Source organism: Aureobasidium subglaciale, assembly GCF_000721755.1.
Source record: "Aureobasidium subglaciale EXF-2481 unplaced genomic scaffold scaffold_43, whole genome shotgun sequence".
Lineage (NCBI taxonomy): Eukaryota > Fungi > Ascomycota > Dothideomycetes > Dothideales > Saccotheciaceae > Aureobasidium > Aureobasidium subglaciale.
In genome coordinates, this window is record NW_013566952.1 from 62,044 (window position 1) to 78,014 (window position 15,971).

General features: G+C 51.0%; 6 protein-coding genes across 6 annotated transcripts; 4 read left to right on the forward strand and 2 right to left on the reverse strand.

The window, feature by feature from the left end:
• Positions 1-365: 365 nt before the first annotated feature.
• On the reverse strand, positions 366-4,761 carry AUEXF2481DRAFT_571071 (uncharacterized protein). Its single transcript, XM_013483439.1, has 5 exons — positions 4,148-4,761; positions 3,976-4,096; positions 3,544-3,927; positions 2,090-3,493; positions 366-2,029 (listed from the first exon to the last, which is right to left on the reverse strand). The coding sequence occupies exons 1-5, from the start codon at positions 4,662-4,664 to the stop codon at positions 484-486; spliced, it is 3,972 nt and encodes a 1,323-aa protein (XP_013338893.1). The 5' UTR covers positions 4,665-4,761; the 3' UTR covers positions 366-483.
• A 426-nt stretch (positions 4,762-5,187) lies between these two features.
• Positions 5,188-6,157, forward strand: AUEXF2481DRAFT_45143 (uncharacterized protein). The gene has a single exon (XM_013483415.1). The coding sequence runs from the start codon at positions 5,344-5,346 to the stop codon at positions 5,926-5,928; it is 585 nt and encodes a 194-aa protein (XP_013338869.1). The 5' UTR covers positions 5,188-5,343; the 3' UTR covers positions 5,929-6,157.
• Positions 6,158-7,447: 1,290 nt separating this feature from the next.
• On the reverse strand, positions 7,448-8,464 carry AUEXF2481DRAFT_55376 (uncharacterized protein; the record flags this gene model as incomplete). The annotated part of the gene is made up of 1 exon (XM_013483424.1): positions 7,448-8,464. A coding segment is annotated over one exon (1,017 nt), but the record flags the coding sequence as incomplete, so codon positions are not given.
• Positions 8,465-8,719: 255 nt separating this feature from the next.
• Positions 8,720-9,912, forward strand: AUEXF2481DRAFT_48757 (uncharacterized protein; the record flags this gene model as incomplete). Its single annotated transcript, XM_013483421.1, has 2 exons — positions 8,720-8,756; positions 8,831-9,912. 2 exons carry the CDS (start codon positions 8,720-8,722, stop codon positions 9,910-9,912), a joined length of 1,119 nt encoding a protein of 372 aa, XP_013338875.1.
• Positions 9,913-10,399: 487 nt separating this feature from the next.
• On the forward strand, positions 10,400-14,095 carry AUEXF2481DRAFT_71438 (uncharacterized protein; the record flags this gene model as incomplete). The annotated part of the gene is made up of 1 exon (XM_013483427.1): positions 10,400-14,095. One exon carries the CDS (start codon positions 10,400-10,402, stop codon positions 14,093-14,095), a length of 3,696 nt encoding a protein of 1,231 aa, XP_013338881.1.
• Positions 14,096-14,757: 662 nt separating this feature from the next.
• Positions 14,758-15,675, forward strand: AUEXF2481DRAFT_571054 (uncharacterized protein). Its single transcript, XM_013483440.1, has one exon. It carries the CDS (start codon positions 14,907-14,909, stop codon positions 15,366-15,368), a length of 462 nt encoding a protein of 153 aa, XP_013338894.1. The 5' UTR covers positions 14,758-14,906; the 3' UTR covers positions 15,369-15,675.
• Positions 15,676-15,971: the final 296 nt, after the last annotated feature.

Below are 15,971 nucleotides of genomic sequence, written 5' to 3' on the forward strand. Positions count from 1 at the left end.
CAACCAGAGCCTACACAATAATAGATGCGTGGTGATAGCACTCCAGTATTCGTAATCCATCTATTCGCTGCCCAGTCCTTGGTATATCGCTGCCTTCAGATTCGGACCGAGCCACATCGCCATGATGGCATGTAAATCGGTACCTCTCGTCATAGTTTTTACAATATAAGCTGACTTGGCGTTGATTGTTTCTGGGCTGCCATCTCAAGCACAGACGACGGAAGACAAGAATAACCACCGGCACCATTCGGACCACGCCAAGCTTTTCTCTCTCACCACCGATGATGCATATCTCTTGGCTTGTACACGTGTACAAAAAAGGCCAGAAATGCTTAGTACTTCCCGACTATCTCAAAGAATATGGACGTAAGTTCTGGTATTCATGATCTTGTTGCTTGAGGTTGTAGGAATGGTTTAATGGAGTCTAGGGTCTTAAGCCTCCATTAGATGATAGCTACATCTTTGACCGCCATCCTTTATAGTCTACCACGTGCCGGGCCCATTGAAACTTACCTTACCAAACTCTGCGTAACCTCCGTCTTGCAGGCAAGTCATGGTGATCTTTAGTGTCTGACTCGACTTTGTGGGAACAACCTGGTAAGGGCCATCTTGGTTCCAAAGGTATTTGAAGCCGACAGAAGCGACAGGGGCGGGCAGGCCATGCACAACCGCGTAAATGATTTGTGCCACAGTCGGATCAGCTGGTTTCGTGTCTGTGTTCGTTGGACTATAAGTCGTGATGAGAGCGTCATCGAGATAGTAGGAGACATTGCACGTGTCTGTAGTACTGCTGAAGCCAGCCCAGAGTGTAAAGTTGTATGGCCATCCAGGTTCTAGGTCAGTCAATACTTTGAGGTAAGAACCAGAACGAGCGGATCCGGCTAGCTGCATAGTGGCCGGATCACAGACCGTCTTTTGACCGGAAACATATTGAAGTTTTCCTCTGGAAGAATAGACATCAACAACGCGGCAGGAATTGATTGCACCTCCAGTAAAGGACCATTCCATAGCTTGGGCTGGATCGCTGGAAATCTTCGAGTTAGACACCAATTCGTATGGCGTTGCAGCTGGAACGTATAATGTAGAGGTGATGGTCGTAGTTGGAACGGCTGCCGTCACGGTGGCCTGGGCAGTCACTGTAGTCACCCCTGATGAAACAACCAAAGACTGCGTGATCGTTGCTTGTGCGAGTCCAGTCGCAATATATAGACATGCTGCACTGACTTGCTGAGGTATCCAGGTTGATAGGATGGTGGGTGTAGGAACGACTCTTCTCGCGACAAGATCAGGTTGAGAATTAGCTGTAGAGGCAGGAACGAAGCGTTTGATAAGAGAAGGATACGTCGACACTGATGAAGTGACAACGACGGTAGAAGTGAGCGCCGAAGGCGTGATTGTTGTGGTCCCGGATCCGATCACAGTCCCAGTCGAGGTGGCCTTGATTACAGTCTTGATTGAGGTAACGTTGACAGTAGCAGGCTGATATTTGATGAAGGAAGAACAGAAGGATCCTGCACCAGCTGCACGTTGGAGATCAGCGATCTGGAACGAAGACGGAGGATCGATGGATGCATCAGAGCACACTGGTGCAGTTGACCGAGAGAAAGAAAACAAGCTGTGCGATTGGCCTTGGAGGTTGACAGTGTTCACAATCTTGTTGTACGTGGATGACTGTAGTTGGCCTGCACCACACTTGGTATGACCCAGTTTAGCCATCGTGACATAGTTGCTTGTAAAGCCGAGGCTGACTTGGGAGTTAACAACGATAGCGTTTGGAATATTATTCCCGAGAACAGAGAGGCCAATCTGGATAGAGCTTTGGGTGAATGGAATGAGCGTGGCAGATTGACCATACAAGACTGGCTGGCTGACGTCCAGTGTAGGGGCCCAATTCTGCTCGTTTCGGGTGTAGCCGCCGACGGCATCGAATTCGACGCTGGCACCACTCATAGTAGACTTTGAGGAGAAGTCGAATTTGGTTTGTCCGTTGGTTGACCAGGTCGCACCAATGCCGTAGTAGATTGAAGGACTGTTATACTCATCAGCAGAACGAACCTTGAAGAAGCAGAGTCACAGGAAAAGAACTTACGATACGGTGAAGACACCTGGAGCAGTAACCCCGCCGAATGGTTGAGCAGACCAAACGTGCGACCATGAACCCTTAGAAGCCGCGAGCGTGGTGATACCCATACTAAATCTCTGCACCGAGTCTTGATTCAAGGTCATAGTCGAGCTTACGACGGTAGACGTCTGCATGTTGATGACGATCGTGCCCCGGATTCGTAGGTTAGAGACATCCATGGCACAGTCAGCGCAGCGTAGTTCAGAAACACCGTCCGAGAAAACTGGCTGGTTCTTGTAGCTCTGCAGTGAGAAGCTGTATGATTGGTCAAAGGGATACTCCACTGGCGGAGGTGGGCTCGCCGCTTTATCCAGACAATTGTTCGCGAGACAAACGATTGCCTCAACACCTTCCTTGACTTTGCAGGCAGCCTCGATCTTCTCGCTAAGCGAGGTAACCAAGTCGTTGCAAACCCAGGTATCAACGCCATTCCAGAACTCCTCCGAGGTGATTCTCTTTGAAAGTCTTGATGTACCCCGTTCGGTCATATTTGTGACGGGTGAATCGTCAGAAGAGAACCAGTTCTCATAATCTCCACCATCATCAGAGGTGGTGTTGGCTCCGAGTGCGTTATCTAGTGCACTCTGGACATCCTGGACCGTAGCGTCGAACGAGGGCAAGCCAACATTCTGGAGTTGAGCCCGCAGTGATGGCTGAGCAGAGTTATCGCTAAGGTCTGCCGTGACTGCAGGGAATGTGGAAGACTTTGTCGCATCCTTAAGACTGCCCGAGATGGTTCCTTGACTATTGTACTTGATGCCAGAGGTCATCTGGGTATAATAACTCATCGCCAAGGAGTTCAAACTAGTTGGGACTGTGACGACAAAGCCCAGACCCGCGCCTGACAAAGGATGCGAAGACGTGGTGACGCTAGGTGAGCTCGATAAGGTGGAAGAGATACTACTGCTCGTGCTGGTCACCGCAGGCGAGAAAGTGTTCGCGCTGCTACCTGTTAATGCAGACGAGGAAGCAAGAGCAGAACTACTGCTACTCAGGAAGGAGCTAACAGTGCTGGAGCCGCTGGAGACAGCAGATACAGATAGCATGCTAGATCCAATGAAGCTCGACGACTGGCTCGATCCACTAGAGCTTGCAGACTTCTGGGCAGACGTTACTTGTAGTGAGCAAGCAGCATCAACGACGCTAGCTGGATATTTGGCCAGTCCTGCGGGGACTGAGAGCGGTGTGCCAGAGCCAGAGTTACCGACAAGAGCCGAGCAATAAGGCTGCAACTTTGACCAGGTAATCTCCTTTGAGGCCTGACCGATAGCACCGTCGCGATCACCGGACACTGGAGATGGACCCTGATCTGCGAGGCTGTATGCGGTATAACTGGCATCGATCATGTAATGATCTGATCCATACCAGGAGCTGCTCATGTCAGTTGGAGACACGATCATGTCTCATGAGGCTGTACATACCCAGTGTTGGTGGCATAGCTTTGATTCCAGACCTCAGAATAGATGACACAGTATTGGCCTTGGACATTGGATGCGCTGTTCTTGTACAGGATATAGGTGTTGAAAAAATGACACTTCTGCGCAGGGCTCTTGTCAGAAGGAGGGTGGGCAACGTTGTAGACTGTCTGAGCATCACAGTATGCAGCGCAGAGCGAGATGTTGAAGACGCCAGTCGTGAAGAGCTTAAACCCCATATAAGTGTTATATCCTTGCGCATCATATGGCGCGTTGATGGCCGAGGCTCCGAGATTTACTGGCTGTGAGTAACCCTGTGCGCCGATGACTGCCGTCTTCACGTATGCATTGGACCCTGCAATGACTGTGGTAAAGCCTGCGATAGTTTTGCTTGAAAGGTCAGCCTTGACCATCGACACTTCCAAGTCTTGTCCTTACCCAAAGTTGGCAGCCGTGCCAGCCGACAGCGGTCCGCCCCAAAGCGAGCATACAATCGATGTGACAGATTGAGGGTTCGGGCAGGCAGCTGCTGGCATTATAGAAGGATCTCTCTCAAAGTCTTTTGTCATTCGTCAGCGTTCGATTTCATAGAAGGTTGACTCGGACTCACAGATATTGAATCCCATACAGCCAGGAGTTGTGTCACAACTCTGAGAGCATGTCTGGGGGTCGTACGTGTCGAGAGACGAGAAGCCAAGGAACCCATAACTCAGCGCTGATGCATTCGAGTTTGTGAACGTCTTCTTGTACCCAGATGGTGTAGATGCGCTGGAAGCAATAGCAACAAACGTGGGATTGGCGGCAAATGCAGATGCACTATCAGATGACATTGAAGGCGCGCCAGTAGCTCCAGCAGGAAGAGATGCACATGCACCTGCGGTCCTCTTGGCAATGTTGATTGAGGTTGCTACATCGGAAACAGCGATAGAGACGGCGGAGAGTCCAGCTGTAATCTCTGCCGCGATCGATACCGCATCGTAAGTGACCACTTGAGATGCGGCTCCGATGACGTCGATAGTATATGTGGGATCAGGTTGCTCGGCGACATACTCGAGATCGATATCTTGGGGAGCAGGGAGACCAGTCACCAGACTGAAGACGCCAGCCAGCAGAATGGAGATTCGCATTGCGAAGACAGCCGTTCACAGATCTGTGAGAGAACCGAGTGATTGATTGTTCCGTCTCAGAGACGTCTGAAGAGCACTATTTATCACCTTCAACAGTATATCAGTAATCCCAGTCCAACTTGAACCTCACACATCACATCACGCTCGAACACGAGCTCAGCTTAACAGTTAAGTGGCCCGTCTCTAGCATCAGCTCAGGCGCTTTCTTGCTTTCTCAATCGGCGTCGCCGTGAAGCCTCGTGCTGGCTAGAGGAGAATATGTGAGTCGAAGGCCTTGCACGCTGAGCGAAATGAGCCTTGTCACGAATGTTCAGCTCTTGTATTCTGTTAAAGCTAAATTGAGCAAGCGCGAAAGGGCTCATCGATTAGCCGAGGCCAGCAGTTGATTCCAAATGAGATAATCGAGACAAGGCGCACCGAGTAGAGAATGGTCGTTTCGTGGTTGTTCAGCCCCCGTGTTCCGTTGAAGCTAAATTCACAAAGCTATCCCACACGTTGCATAGAGAGACAAACATCACGTTTAGTTTCAACGGCGGTCATCACGTTCTAGAACATTGGGATGTTTTCTAGGGTGCTGTATCCCAGGCATCTTGCTGAGATTTTTCCAGAAGGTGCAGAGTCGCTCGTTCTTGCTTCCTCCCCTGTTTCTTTGTAAACCACTCTTCCCACGATATTCATGATGGTTTGGTTTACCCTATTTGTCGCTGCCTCGCTCCTGCGTCTAGCACATTGCTCAGATCCCAATGACCAGGCTGCTGCTCTTCCAACATCTCGTACATTTCTCCCAGCTCGCGACTGGACAATAAACCACAGGGAATTCTCTCAACTCGATACGACTACCACAGCGACCCTGATGTTCATGGAGGAACCCTCTTCTTCTATGGCAATGTCAACAACGATGGACATGATATACCAGACTCTGATACTCGAAAACTCCGCCTACGTTAATCGAGTCGTTTGTTCATCATCCTCATCATCTTCCCCCACGATGACGAACATCGAAGTCTCCTTCCGGAATGAACATGCTTTCGAGCGATCGTCGCACTGGCCCGAGGAATCAATCGTGCTCATCACGAATAGCAAGACTTGCAACCCGAGGGCTGAACGGGGAGTGTTCTTGACCAAGAAGAGTGTTTACGACGCTGAGTCGCTCTGTGTACGTTTCGAAGCTCTCGCAGTGACCTGGACGGATGTCGCCAACACGATGGCAATCAGTTACCTCGAGCTAGAGCAGAAAGACTCGGTCATGAAGATTCAGACATGAGACCCGCTAGCTTGACTCTGCGCGACGTAAAGGTATTCAAGAGACCCCTGTAGGTTCCTGGAAGCATGGGAGGAAGATGGTATTTGCATATGCGGATAAGGCCATGGTTGATACATGAGCAGTATGAGCATGCAGTCAATCTCAACCAGACGTATTACTGTTGCCGAAGTGTGTTTGATCCTGCCAAGCAATGGGTCGTTGCCATTCCTTGAACCTTAGAAACTCAGAAGGCTCCCACTTTTGCGTTATGCACAGGCCGTAACCGTAAGCGAGTTGTCCCTGCCGTAGAGAAGGCAATGGAACAGAGAGAAGCAAAGAGGGAATCTCGAGCCCGGTGTCAAACTAACGCACTGTCCCAGCCATCTTGTATAATCCATAGCGCAGCCTGTCTGTTATGCGCAGAGAAAGCTAGAGTAATTTGGCCCAAGTCACGGTGTCTCGGGGGGCAATGAAGCTCCTCTCGCGATGAGACAAAGGCCGCGAGATTGGTAGGCGACGATGGTTCTGAGCTAGCAGCACCCGGGGAGCGCTTGGCCTGGTATCAGGCGCAAATATAGACTCCGCTGTTGGCGACAGAGCTGGCGGAAGACAGTGGTATGAAGACAGCCCTGGCAGAGGGTACTGAGACACTGAGGGTGCACAGCTCATCGTTATTTGGCAGTCTAGAAAAGGTCTATTTACGAAGGGCTGACTGACTTCCTTCGGTGGCTAGTGCACCTGACCAAAAAAAAGCAGCTCTCCGAACATTGGAGACTACAGATCACACAAGCTGAACAGCATCTGCTTCAATTGTTCGATTTTTGGAAACTGATCAAGATGACGCGCCGTAACGCGTTTTTGTAACAAGTTCCAGAAGGGAGAATTCCAGGGCTTGCTCAAGCGTCTTCCGTTCCTTCGGTGCACGGACATCGTATGGCAAGTCTCATAGTAAAGTTCTATGAGATACCCTTGCACCTCTTGACAAACCGTACGCCTCAGCTCTCCACTGGCGGCGCATAGGATGTCGCTGCCCCAAATCATGTTCATGATAGATCCGAGAGAAACCACAGGGTCAGGCGGCGCAAGAGCCTAGACCCTGATTGCAGATTTGGGCACGCACTCTCGAAGTCTAAATCGTCTGCCGGGATCTCTGAAATCTCTGGCGGAAGCTTCACATCCTGAAAAGAGGTTGTGCAAGCGATCAAGGACGGTAGTCACTATCGAGGACTGTAGTCACTCTGAGCTTGATGAAGAAAGCCAGTGTGGGATATGGTCGGTCATGACTGCCGTTGCTCCGTTCGCTGTGTCGTACCTGGGTGAGGTGGACAAGAGCTTAGCACGTTTCTGCTTCAGGCAGGCTTCTAGTCGCTTGAGGGTTGTTGCTAGGGAAAGGAGAGGAGAATCAAAAAGATCATGGAAATAACATAGAGATAGGGCATAAGCTTCCCAGAGGATAGCGGAGTGGAAGGACAAGTTCATCAATTCGTGGTAGGCATGTAGAGGTTGGCATTCACGGATCTGCCTCAGCTGATGGTCCCACAGCGTTGCTTTCCTTGTCCGGTCCTGCTCCCAGCTCCTGACCCAGACCGCTCAGGAAATCATCCGCTTCCCTCAGGCCTCGCTTCTCTCTGATGGCATTCCTGCGTCTTTCAACCTCTTCTTTGCGATCTTGAAGCCTCTTCTCACGCTCGGCACGGACTCTTTCCGTCTCTGCTCTTTCCATGTCCAAATTCTCAAACTGTCTCTTGCGCTCCTGGTCATCAAGACTGAATTGCATGAAGCCAACACCCTTCTGTCGAATCTCCTTGGAAGCATCGAAGTGGGTATTGGGTGGTGGGGTGAGTGACCTGTCGCGCTTGGCGGCCAGATCTGCCATCTGTTGGGCGACAGGTTCGTCTGGATTGAAGGCAGCGACCTGTACTGTGTCGCCGACAATGAGATTGGTGGGCATGTCTGGTCGTGAGCGCAAAGCGGCTTCTGAGCCAAGTTGAGCGAGTCGCTGTTCACGGGCACGTTGAGCAGCGGTGCCTGTCCGCGTACGGCCAAACTCGTCCTCCCACTCAACCACCTCCTTGTCGCTGTCTGAGTCGTCGTCGGAAGAGGACTGGTCGGAGGCTTGTTTGTTCTGTTGGTCGGCCCACTTGCGATCAAAATCTACCAGATGAGTGTCGTTCTCGTCGCCGACGTCGCCTCGCTTCATTGCGGCATACAGTCGAGCCTTCTCTTCCATCTTCCGCTTTGAGCGGTGCCATGCCGAGGAATCTAGGGCTTCGGAAGAGGTGCTGTGTTTCTGATCGAAGGCTGGAGAGTCATCTTCGAGGTCTCTTGCAGCTCGCTTCTTGACGTTGCGATTGTGAGCGGCAAAGATGTCTTCTTTTTTTGGACGCGACCGCGAGGTGGTCTGACGGGAATTGTTTGCGGCGGAACTTGGGCGGGCGTTGATCAGGGTCTCCAGCTGCGAAGTGAAGGCGAGGGTGTTTGAGGAATTGATCTCACGCGACGACTTTTGCTTCTTTGTCGTCTTGGGCGCTCCATACAAGGGCGCGTCTTTGGCTGATGTGTTTCGATGCGACATTCTGACGAGTTACAGAAGATATTGATTTGAAGATGACGCTGCTGTCGCGCCTTGGCCCTTGGGTGTGGGGTCAAGAAGGTTCAGACGGTGTGCAGCGCGTCAACCGTCGAGGCTGCCGCTCCGAGACCGCTGCAGGCACAGGAAGTCGCTCCTTCCCAAATGATTCTCGACAGACTGCACCTTCCAATCCATCACGAATCAGACCCCGTCGAATACGTAATTCGTCCTCTGTCCGACATGCCCACTCCTCGTCAAGTCTACGTCGCCGTCATTGGTATCACCCGCCCCCAATCCAATCTGCCCCTCCACCCCACCATCAATTCCTTCCCACTCACTAATTCCCTACAGGCGTCGGCGGTGTTGGAAAATGCTTCCTGAACCAATTCCAGGCCCTGAGGACGCGCATGTCCCAGGCCAGGACTCCCACCTACCTTGACCTCATCTTTGTCTCCCGTTCGTCCAAGGTTCTCTTCAGCGAGAGCTTCCGCCCTTTGAACCTGGACACAATCGAAGCCGACCTCAACAACAGCAAGCAACCCATCCTCGAAGCTTCTGCTCTGGTCGAGTACCTCTCTACCGCTCCCGAGAAGGTCATCCTCGTCGACAACACCAGCTCGCTCGACATCGCACGACAATACCCTGCCTTCCTGCGCAAGGGCATTAGCATCGTCACTCCTAACAAGAAGGGCTTCTCTGACAGCTTCGAACTATGGGAGGACATGTTCGCTGCTGCCTCCAACGGTACCGGAAACGGTGGCTATCTCTTCCACGAGAGCACTGTCGGTGCTGGTCTTCCCGTCCTCTCCACCCTGAAAGAGCTTGTCGAGACTGGTGACGAGGTTACAAAGATTGAGGGTGTCTTCTCTGGCACAATGAGCTTCTTGTTCAACAGCTTCATGCCCGTTGGTGGTGGTGGTGGCTCATTCGCCGCCGAGGTCAAAAAGGCAAAGGATCTAGGATACACCGAGCCTGACCCAAGAGATGACTTGAACGGTCTTGATGTTGCTCGCAAGTTGACTATTCTCGCTCGTCTTGCCGGACTCAAGATCCAGAACCCCACCAGCTTCCCTGTCCAAAGCTTGATCCCCAAGGAGCTGGAATCGTGCACCAGCGGCGACGACTTCATGGCTCGCTTGCCCGAGTTTGACGACCAGATGGAGAGGCTGAAGCAAGAGGCTGCCAGCGAGGGCAAGGTTGTCCGTTTTGTGGGCAGCATTGATGTTGCTAGCCAGAACGTCAAGGTCGGTCTTGAAAAGTTCGACGCAAGCCACCCTATTGCCGCTCTCAAGGGCAGCGACAACATCATCAACTTCTACACCAAGAGATACGGATCCAACCCCCTCATCATCCAAGGCGCTGGCGCTGGTGGTGAAGTGACTGCTATGGGTGTTACTGGTGATGTCCTCAAAGTCCTGCGTTCGCTCAACTGACGCCAGGTGAAGTCTGAGCTCTAGATTAAACGCAGACATGAAGATGCATGGAAGTCAAAAAGTTTTGATCTAACTACATGGATGGTCTCTTGGCCTAGCAGGAATCATGCTTGTGGCTTTTGTTTGATCAATGTCGAGTCGTGATATTTGTATACCAGTATTGCATGACTCGTTTGATGACGTAGCGTGTGAAGGCAGCAATGCGCGCATCACCGTCACTTCCCATTTCGGAAGGTCTATTCATGCGATTTCACATTTTGATTCTCCTTTTGGTCCTCATTTCAGCAGCTACCTGTGTTGTTTCCCTACCGTCTGCTCCTGCTGCGGTCTGTATTCGCTCGTCCCCGCCTCTCTTCCTCCCTTCTGCAAGACTCCCGGCGCAACCATGGACGACTCGGCAGTGAAGCAAGAGCAGCCGGACACACACACCGACATCGACCAAGATGCCACCGTCGCGGATGCACCTCTGCCAGACCAAAAGCTAGATATGGATCCCTCAGCCAGCAACTCCGAGCATGCCGAGAAGCCCTACGACGAAGACGCCGACGAAGCCACCCGTATCGCCTCCCTCGCAGCCGGCATCCGCGACCAAGACGATCTAGAACGAGACATTGGCCGTCAAGCCGACGCCCTCCTCGTCGAGCAAGCAGACGAGCGCGACAACAAACGTCTCGAACGCACTCTCGCCGACAAAGCCCGTCTCGATGGCCAGATTCACCGACTAGAGAAGAAGTTGACCGAGTTCGGCAATCAAGCGACCAAGAACAAGTACCGTGCTGAGATTGCGAATTACAAGGTCCAGGTTGGAGGGTTGCAGACGGACCTTGATCAGATCCAGAAGAGAATCGACGACCGCAAGAATGAAGCTGCTACGGCTGGTGACACGCTGTTGGGAGAGGCTGGAAATCAAAAGTTGCCTGGTGAGAGCCAGAGAGACTTTTTGATCAGGACGGGAAAGATTACGCCATTCTCCAAGATGGGCAGGCAGCTACTCAGGACATCGTCAAGTCTTGCCGAAGTCATGTTCCATGCTGAAGAGGAAGAGGATGAAGATGTGGCAGAGCAAGAAGTTCAAGCAGATGCCCAACGTTCACATCGCAATCTGAGGATGCCTGGTTTCGCCGAGGAGGAACAGAGTGCGCCCGAAGAGGATGACTTTCCAGAGGAGAGACCCAGCAAGAGACGAAGGGTACAATCAAAAGGCAAGAGCACAGCAAAAGAGGACGAAGACGTGGATTTGGAGTCTGCTCAAGAAGAGGAAGAGGATGAATACATACCAGACCTGGACGACAAGGGGCTCGCTGCTGTGGGAGAGTCGAACGACGAGGAAGAGCCAGAAGATGAGGATGTGGATGGTGATTTCTCCTTGGGAACTTCTGGTACAAGGAAACGAAAGAGCGGCGCAAAGAAGATCACCAAGAAAGAGCAGCAAGCAGCTCAGGCTCAGGAAGATCTTGCCGGCATCGATGATGGCAACGAGAAGGTATATCAAGATCGACTACAAAGCTGGATCAGAAGACGAAGCGCTGCACGCCGGAAACATCAAGTAACAGCAAAGCCTGGACGAGAAGGGGCCGAAGTCGACTTGGATCAGGATGACGATAAAGAAAATCCGACCAGAGATGGAGAAGAAGAATGGCACCTACCACATCCAACACAGACAGATGCCGAGTTCGAAGGCGGCTACCGGATACCGGGCGACATCTACCCTTCACTCTTCGACTATCAGAAAACTGGTGTGCAATGGCTCTGGGAACTCTACTCGCAACAAGTTGGTGGCATCATCGGAGACGAGATGGGTCTTGGCAAGACTATCCAGATCATCTCCTTTATTGCCGGTTTGCACTACTCGAAGAAGGTTACCAAGCCTATTCTGATCGTGTGCCCTGCAACTGTTATGAAACAGTGGGTGAATGAGTTCCATCGTTGGTGGCCACCGTTACGAGTGTCTATTCTGCACACTTCCGGAAGCGGTATGCTGGACGTGAGACGCGAAGACAGGCTCGAGGATGATCTGGACAACTTCGACTTTGATGGCAACATAGTCAAGCCTGCGAAGGGCAACAAGTCTGCCAAGCGGATCGTGGACAGAGTACAACGCGATGGCCATGTTCTGGTCACGACATACTCCGGTCTGCAGACCTATGCGGAGCAGCTCATCCCCATGGAGTGGGAGTACTGTGTGCTGGATGAAGGTCACAAGATCAGAAATCCAAACACAGCAATCACAATCTACAGCAAGGAGATTCGCACACACAACCGCATCATTCTCTCCGGTACACCCATGCAAAACAACCTGACCGAACTCTGGTCTCTTTTTGATTTCGTCTTCCCAATGAGACTCGGTACTCTTGTCAGCTTTAAACAACAATTCGAAACTCCCATCAAGCAAGGCGGTTATGCGAATGCATCTAATTTGCAAGTCGAAACTGCCATGAAGTGCGCAGAAACTCTCAAAGACACAATCAGTCCATACCTTCTCCAACGATTTAAGGTGGATGTGGCATCTGATCTGCCCAAGAAGAGCGAGCGAGTCTTGTTCTGTAAGCTTACCAAGCCTCAACGTGACGCCTACGAGTTTTTCCTGCAATCGGGTGACATGACGGCCATCTTGAATGGTAAGCGACAAGCACTCTTCGGTATCGACATCCTTCGCAAAATCTGCAATCACCCTGATTTGACCGAACACAAGACTTTATCGCTGAAGGCAGACTACAATTATGGCAATGCAAACAAGTCTGGAAAAATGCAAGTCGTCAAGGCACTTCTCGAGATTTGGAAGAAGAATGGTCACAAGACATTGCTGTTTGCTCAACACCGCATCATGCTTGATATTCTCGAAAGATTCATCAGAGAAATGGGAGGCATCAACTATCTCCGCATGGATGGCAACACGTCCATCAAAGACAGACAAACTCTCGTTGACAAGTTCAACAAGAATTCGGACTTGCATGTCTTTCTGCTTACTACGAAAGTCGGAGGCTTGGGTGTGAATCTCACAGGCGCAGATCGAGTCATCATCTATGATCCTGACTGGAACCCGTCCACTGATATTCAAGCTCGAGAGCGCGCCTGGCGATTAGGTCAGAAACGTGAGGTTGAGATATATCGCCTCATGACTGCTGGAACCATTGAAGAGAAAATCTACCACAGGCAAATCTTCAAGCAGTTCTTGACCAACAAAATTTTGAGAGATCCGAAACAGAGACAGACGTTTCAACTTAGGGATTTACACGATCTATTCACGTTGGGAGAGGTCACTGCCGATGGTCAGACGGAAACAGGCAGTATCTTCAAAGGCACAGAAGTACAACTCTCAGGCCCAAAAGCCGGAGAAACAGATACGCAGAATGCAAAGCAGGAAGTCGAAGCGACCACAGCAGCCGAAAAAGCAGCAAAAGCAAAAGAAATGTCCTCCATCATCGGCATCTCCCACACCGAAGACTTTGCGACCGGCGAAGAAGAAACCAAACAAAACGACGACGACCCCGAAAACCCTTCCTCGGCAAAAGATGAAAGAATGCTCGGTGCTATTTTCGCCCGGTCTGGTGTCACCTCTGCACTCTCCCACGACGACATAATCGGTGGCAACTCGTCCAAGAAAATCACCGCGGATCCAGAGATTATAGCAAAGGAAGCCAAAAGAGTTGCCGCCATTGCTGCTGCCGAGCTCAGAAAAGCTGGGGAGATTGCAAGACAATTGCCAGCAGGGAGTGTGAGTTGGACAGGTACCTTCGGGACTGCTGGACGTCCTGAAGCTCCACCTCGCCGTGGTGGGTTTGCAACTTCAAGAGGTAGAGGAGGGAGTAGTCGAGGAGGGCCTAGCAGTACATCTGTACTCTCCCATCTCAGTGCACGTCAAGGCATTACACCTTCTCGACTCAATCCCTCCACCACACCCTCATCCTCCACCTCCCGTGCCGCTACACCCTCATCCTCTGCAGCGTTAGCAACACCTCAACCCAAGGGCAAAGAATTCCTCACTTTGATTAGAGATTACCTTGTCGCTCATGGAGGAAAAGTGTATACTCAAAATTTGATTGATCATTTCAATAGGTATTGTGGGAGTGGACAGAGGACTGCAGAGTTCAAGGAGATGTTGAAGGTTATTGCGGTTTTGGAGAAAGGGTCGAGGGGTAGGGGGAAATGGGTGCTTAGGGAGGAGTATAGGAAAGGTGTTTGATGGGGAGGAGATTTGGGAATCTGGGCACCGTAGGTAAGGAGGGCTCAAGGGATACGAGCGTTCGGAGGGGAGGGAGGAGAGAGAGGTAATAGTTATGGATGAATCATGAAGATGACGGAGAGAAGCCTCGACGAGCAAGCCTGGAAGAAGAAAAACAAAGCGATTTGCTCAAAACTACGATACCACAGAAACAACAGTTCGAATCCATTCCCAGCCGCTCAAGCGAACATCAAAAAACATCTTGAGGAGTAACGCCTCACACCCTCATCCCTCCTCCTCCTCCTCCTCCTCCTCTCCCTCATCTCTCCCCACTCCTTCTCCGCCTTCTCCACTCCTTCTCCTTTTCCTTCCATCATCGCAGTTTCCATTCAATTGTTGGGGTTTCAAAACCACTCTCGGGCAGCTTTTCTGCACTGATATTAGTGGGCGAAAAAGGCTTAAAAACAGAGGTTGATTTTCCCTCCCAGGCCCAGAAAAGGGTAGAGCTGTGCCGCTATCCTCCTTCCCAGACATAGCCTCGATTTCTTGGGGTTATCCTGTCTTCCGTCTTACATCTACAAGATCACCTCTACCGAGATCATAAAAATCCTTTTTCCCATCTATTTCTTCATTACATCAGCCAACGATATGGGGCTATGGAAAGGCAAAGTTCTTCTCGAGTACTGACATACGTTCAACAAGTGGCTGCTCAACGGAGACAAAGATTCAGCTGACAAGGAAGGCGCGTTGTTGAAGCGGCCCATCTCCATCAAGCTCTCTCCTAACTGGCGTTCGCTTCCGTGAAGGAAATGCTCCTCTTCACACCTCCAAGATGAACACGACTACGATCATGAGAATTGGCAGCAGTCACGGTTCCCAAGATGCTCCATGTGCCCGCTTTCTTTGCTGCTTCTTGTTCAACGTGAGCTGTGAACCCCGCCCTCAAGTCTTGAAACGACGGAGGCGCAATCCTTCCTTGATAGAAACAATCTCACTAAGCCTAGTGGCACCGACGATGATCGTTGACAGAAATAATCTCATTGAGCCTGGCGGAACCGACGACAAGGAGCTGCTCCACAGCGACGGCCACGCTGCTGTGACCCTCAGACCAGAAGTAGAGCTCAGAGTCGGTAAAGATCATGGCACCGTAGGTAGCTCTACCGCCGATCTCGTTGCAAGTGACAAGGATTTTGGGTCCCTTCTCATCAGGGTGAGTGATAGAAAAGTTGTCTGGGCATATGTCAGATTCAAGTACGCCATCATCGATTCTTCAAGACACATATTAAGGATCTGAGCCTTAAGCTCTGAGAAGGTAGGACTGCATGTCAGTGAAAGCGAGATTCTGCTTGTCTTGTGAGTGAAAGAAGTATCGCGTTGGAAATGATAGTCACTTCCAACCCAGTCTTTCAGAGACAAGCTTCCTGGTACTTACTACCATTGTACCCTTGACATGTAAATGTGCAGGATAATCATCAAACCAAAAATAAGCTTTTATCTGATTGATGCCGCTCGGCGTTATGAGACCTACACTAAGGGCAAATGACTCGCACAGACTCCCTCACAATTCTTGCTTTAAGCATGCTCATTCAGTCCTCGGATGTTGTGATAAAGCCATGAAGGGAATCGCGTTGTCATCTGGCAGAGCAACATTTCCTTGTGTTGATCTAGTAGCAAACTCGGATTCGAAGTTACGGCTTTGAGTCTTATAGTGTGGTAACAATCGACCGGACACTGATACGAAAAAGATGACTGATTCCTTCTCTGGTGGGATTGTGAGCGATGCCAAAGCCAGTCCGCGCGGGTCAACGCGACCGAAGCCTAAGGGCGCTCTTCTCATTCCAGATTTAGTCTCCCTCTGCCGATGGTGGTCGTGATGTACCGAAGCAGTGTTACGGAC

What these genes read in the sequence shown, in the direction of transcription:
- AUEXF2481DRAFT_45143 (XM_013483415.1), top strand. Translation starts at nt 5,344, where the DNA reads ATGGTTTGGTTTACCCTATTTGTCGCTGCCTCGCTCCTGCGTCTAGCA.
- AUEXF2481DRAFT_571054 (XM_013483440.1), top strand. Translation starts at nt 14,907, where the DNA reads ATGAACACGACTACGATCATGAGAATTGGCAGCAGTCACGGTTCCCAA.
- AUEXF2481DRAFT_571071 (XM_013483439.1), bottom strand. Translation starts at nt 4,664, where the DNA reads ATGCGAATCTCCATTCTGCTGGCTGGCGTCTTCAGTCTGGTGACTGGT. An exon ending in CTGTATGGGATTCAATATCT is followed by an intron (nt 4,097 to 4,147) that starts GTGAGTCCGAGT and finishes GAATGACAAAAG; the next exon opens with ACTTTGAGAGAGATCCTTCT. An exon ending in AGCTATGCCACCAACACTGG is followed by an intron (nt 3,494 to 3,543) that starts GTATGTACAGCC and finishes TGACATGAGCAG; the next exon opens with CTCCTGGTATGGATCAGATC.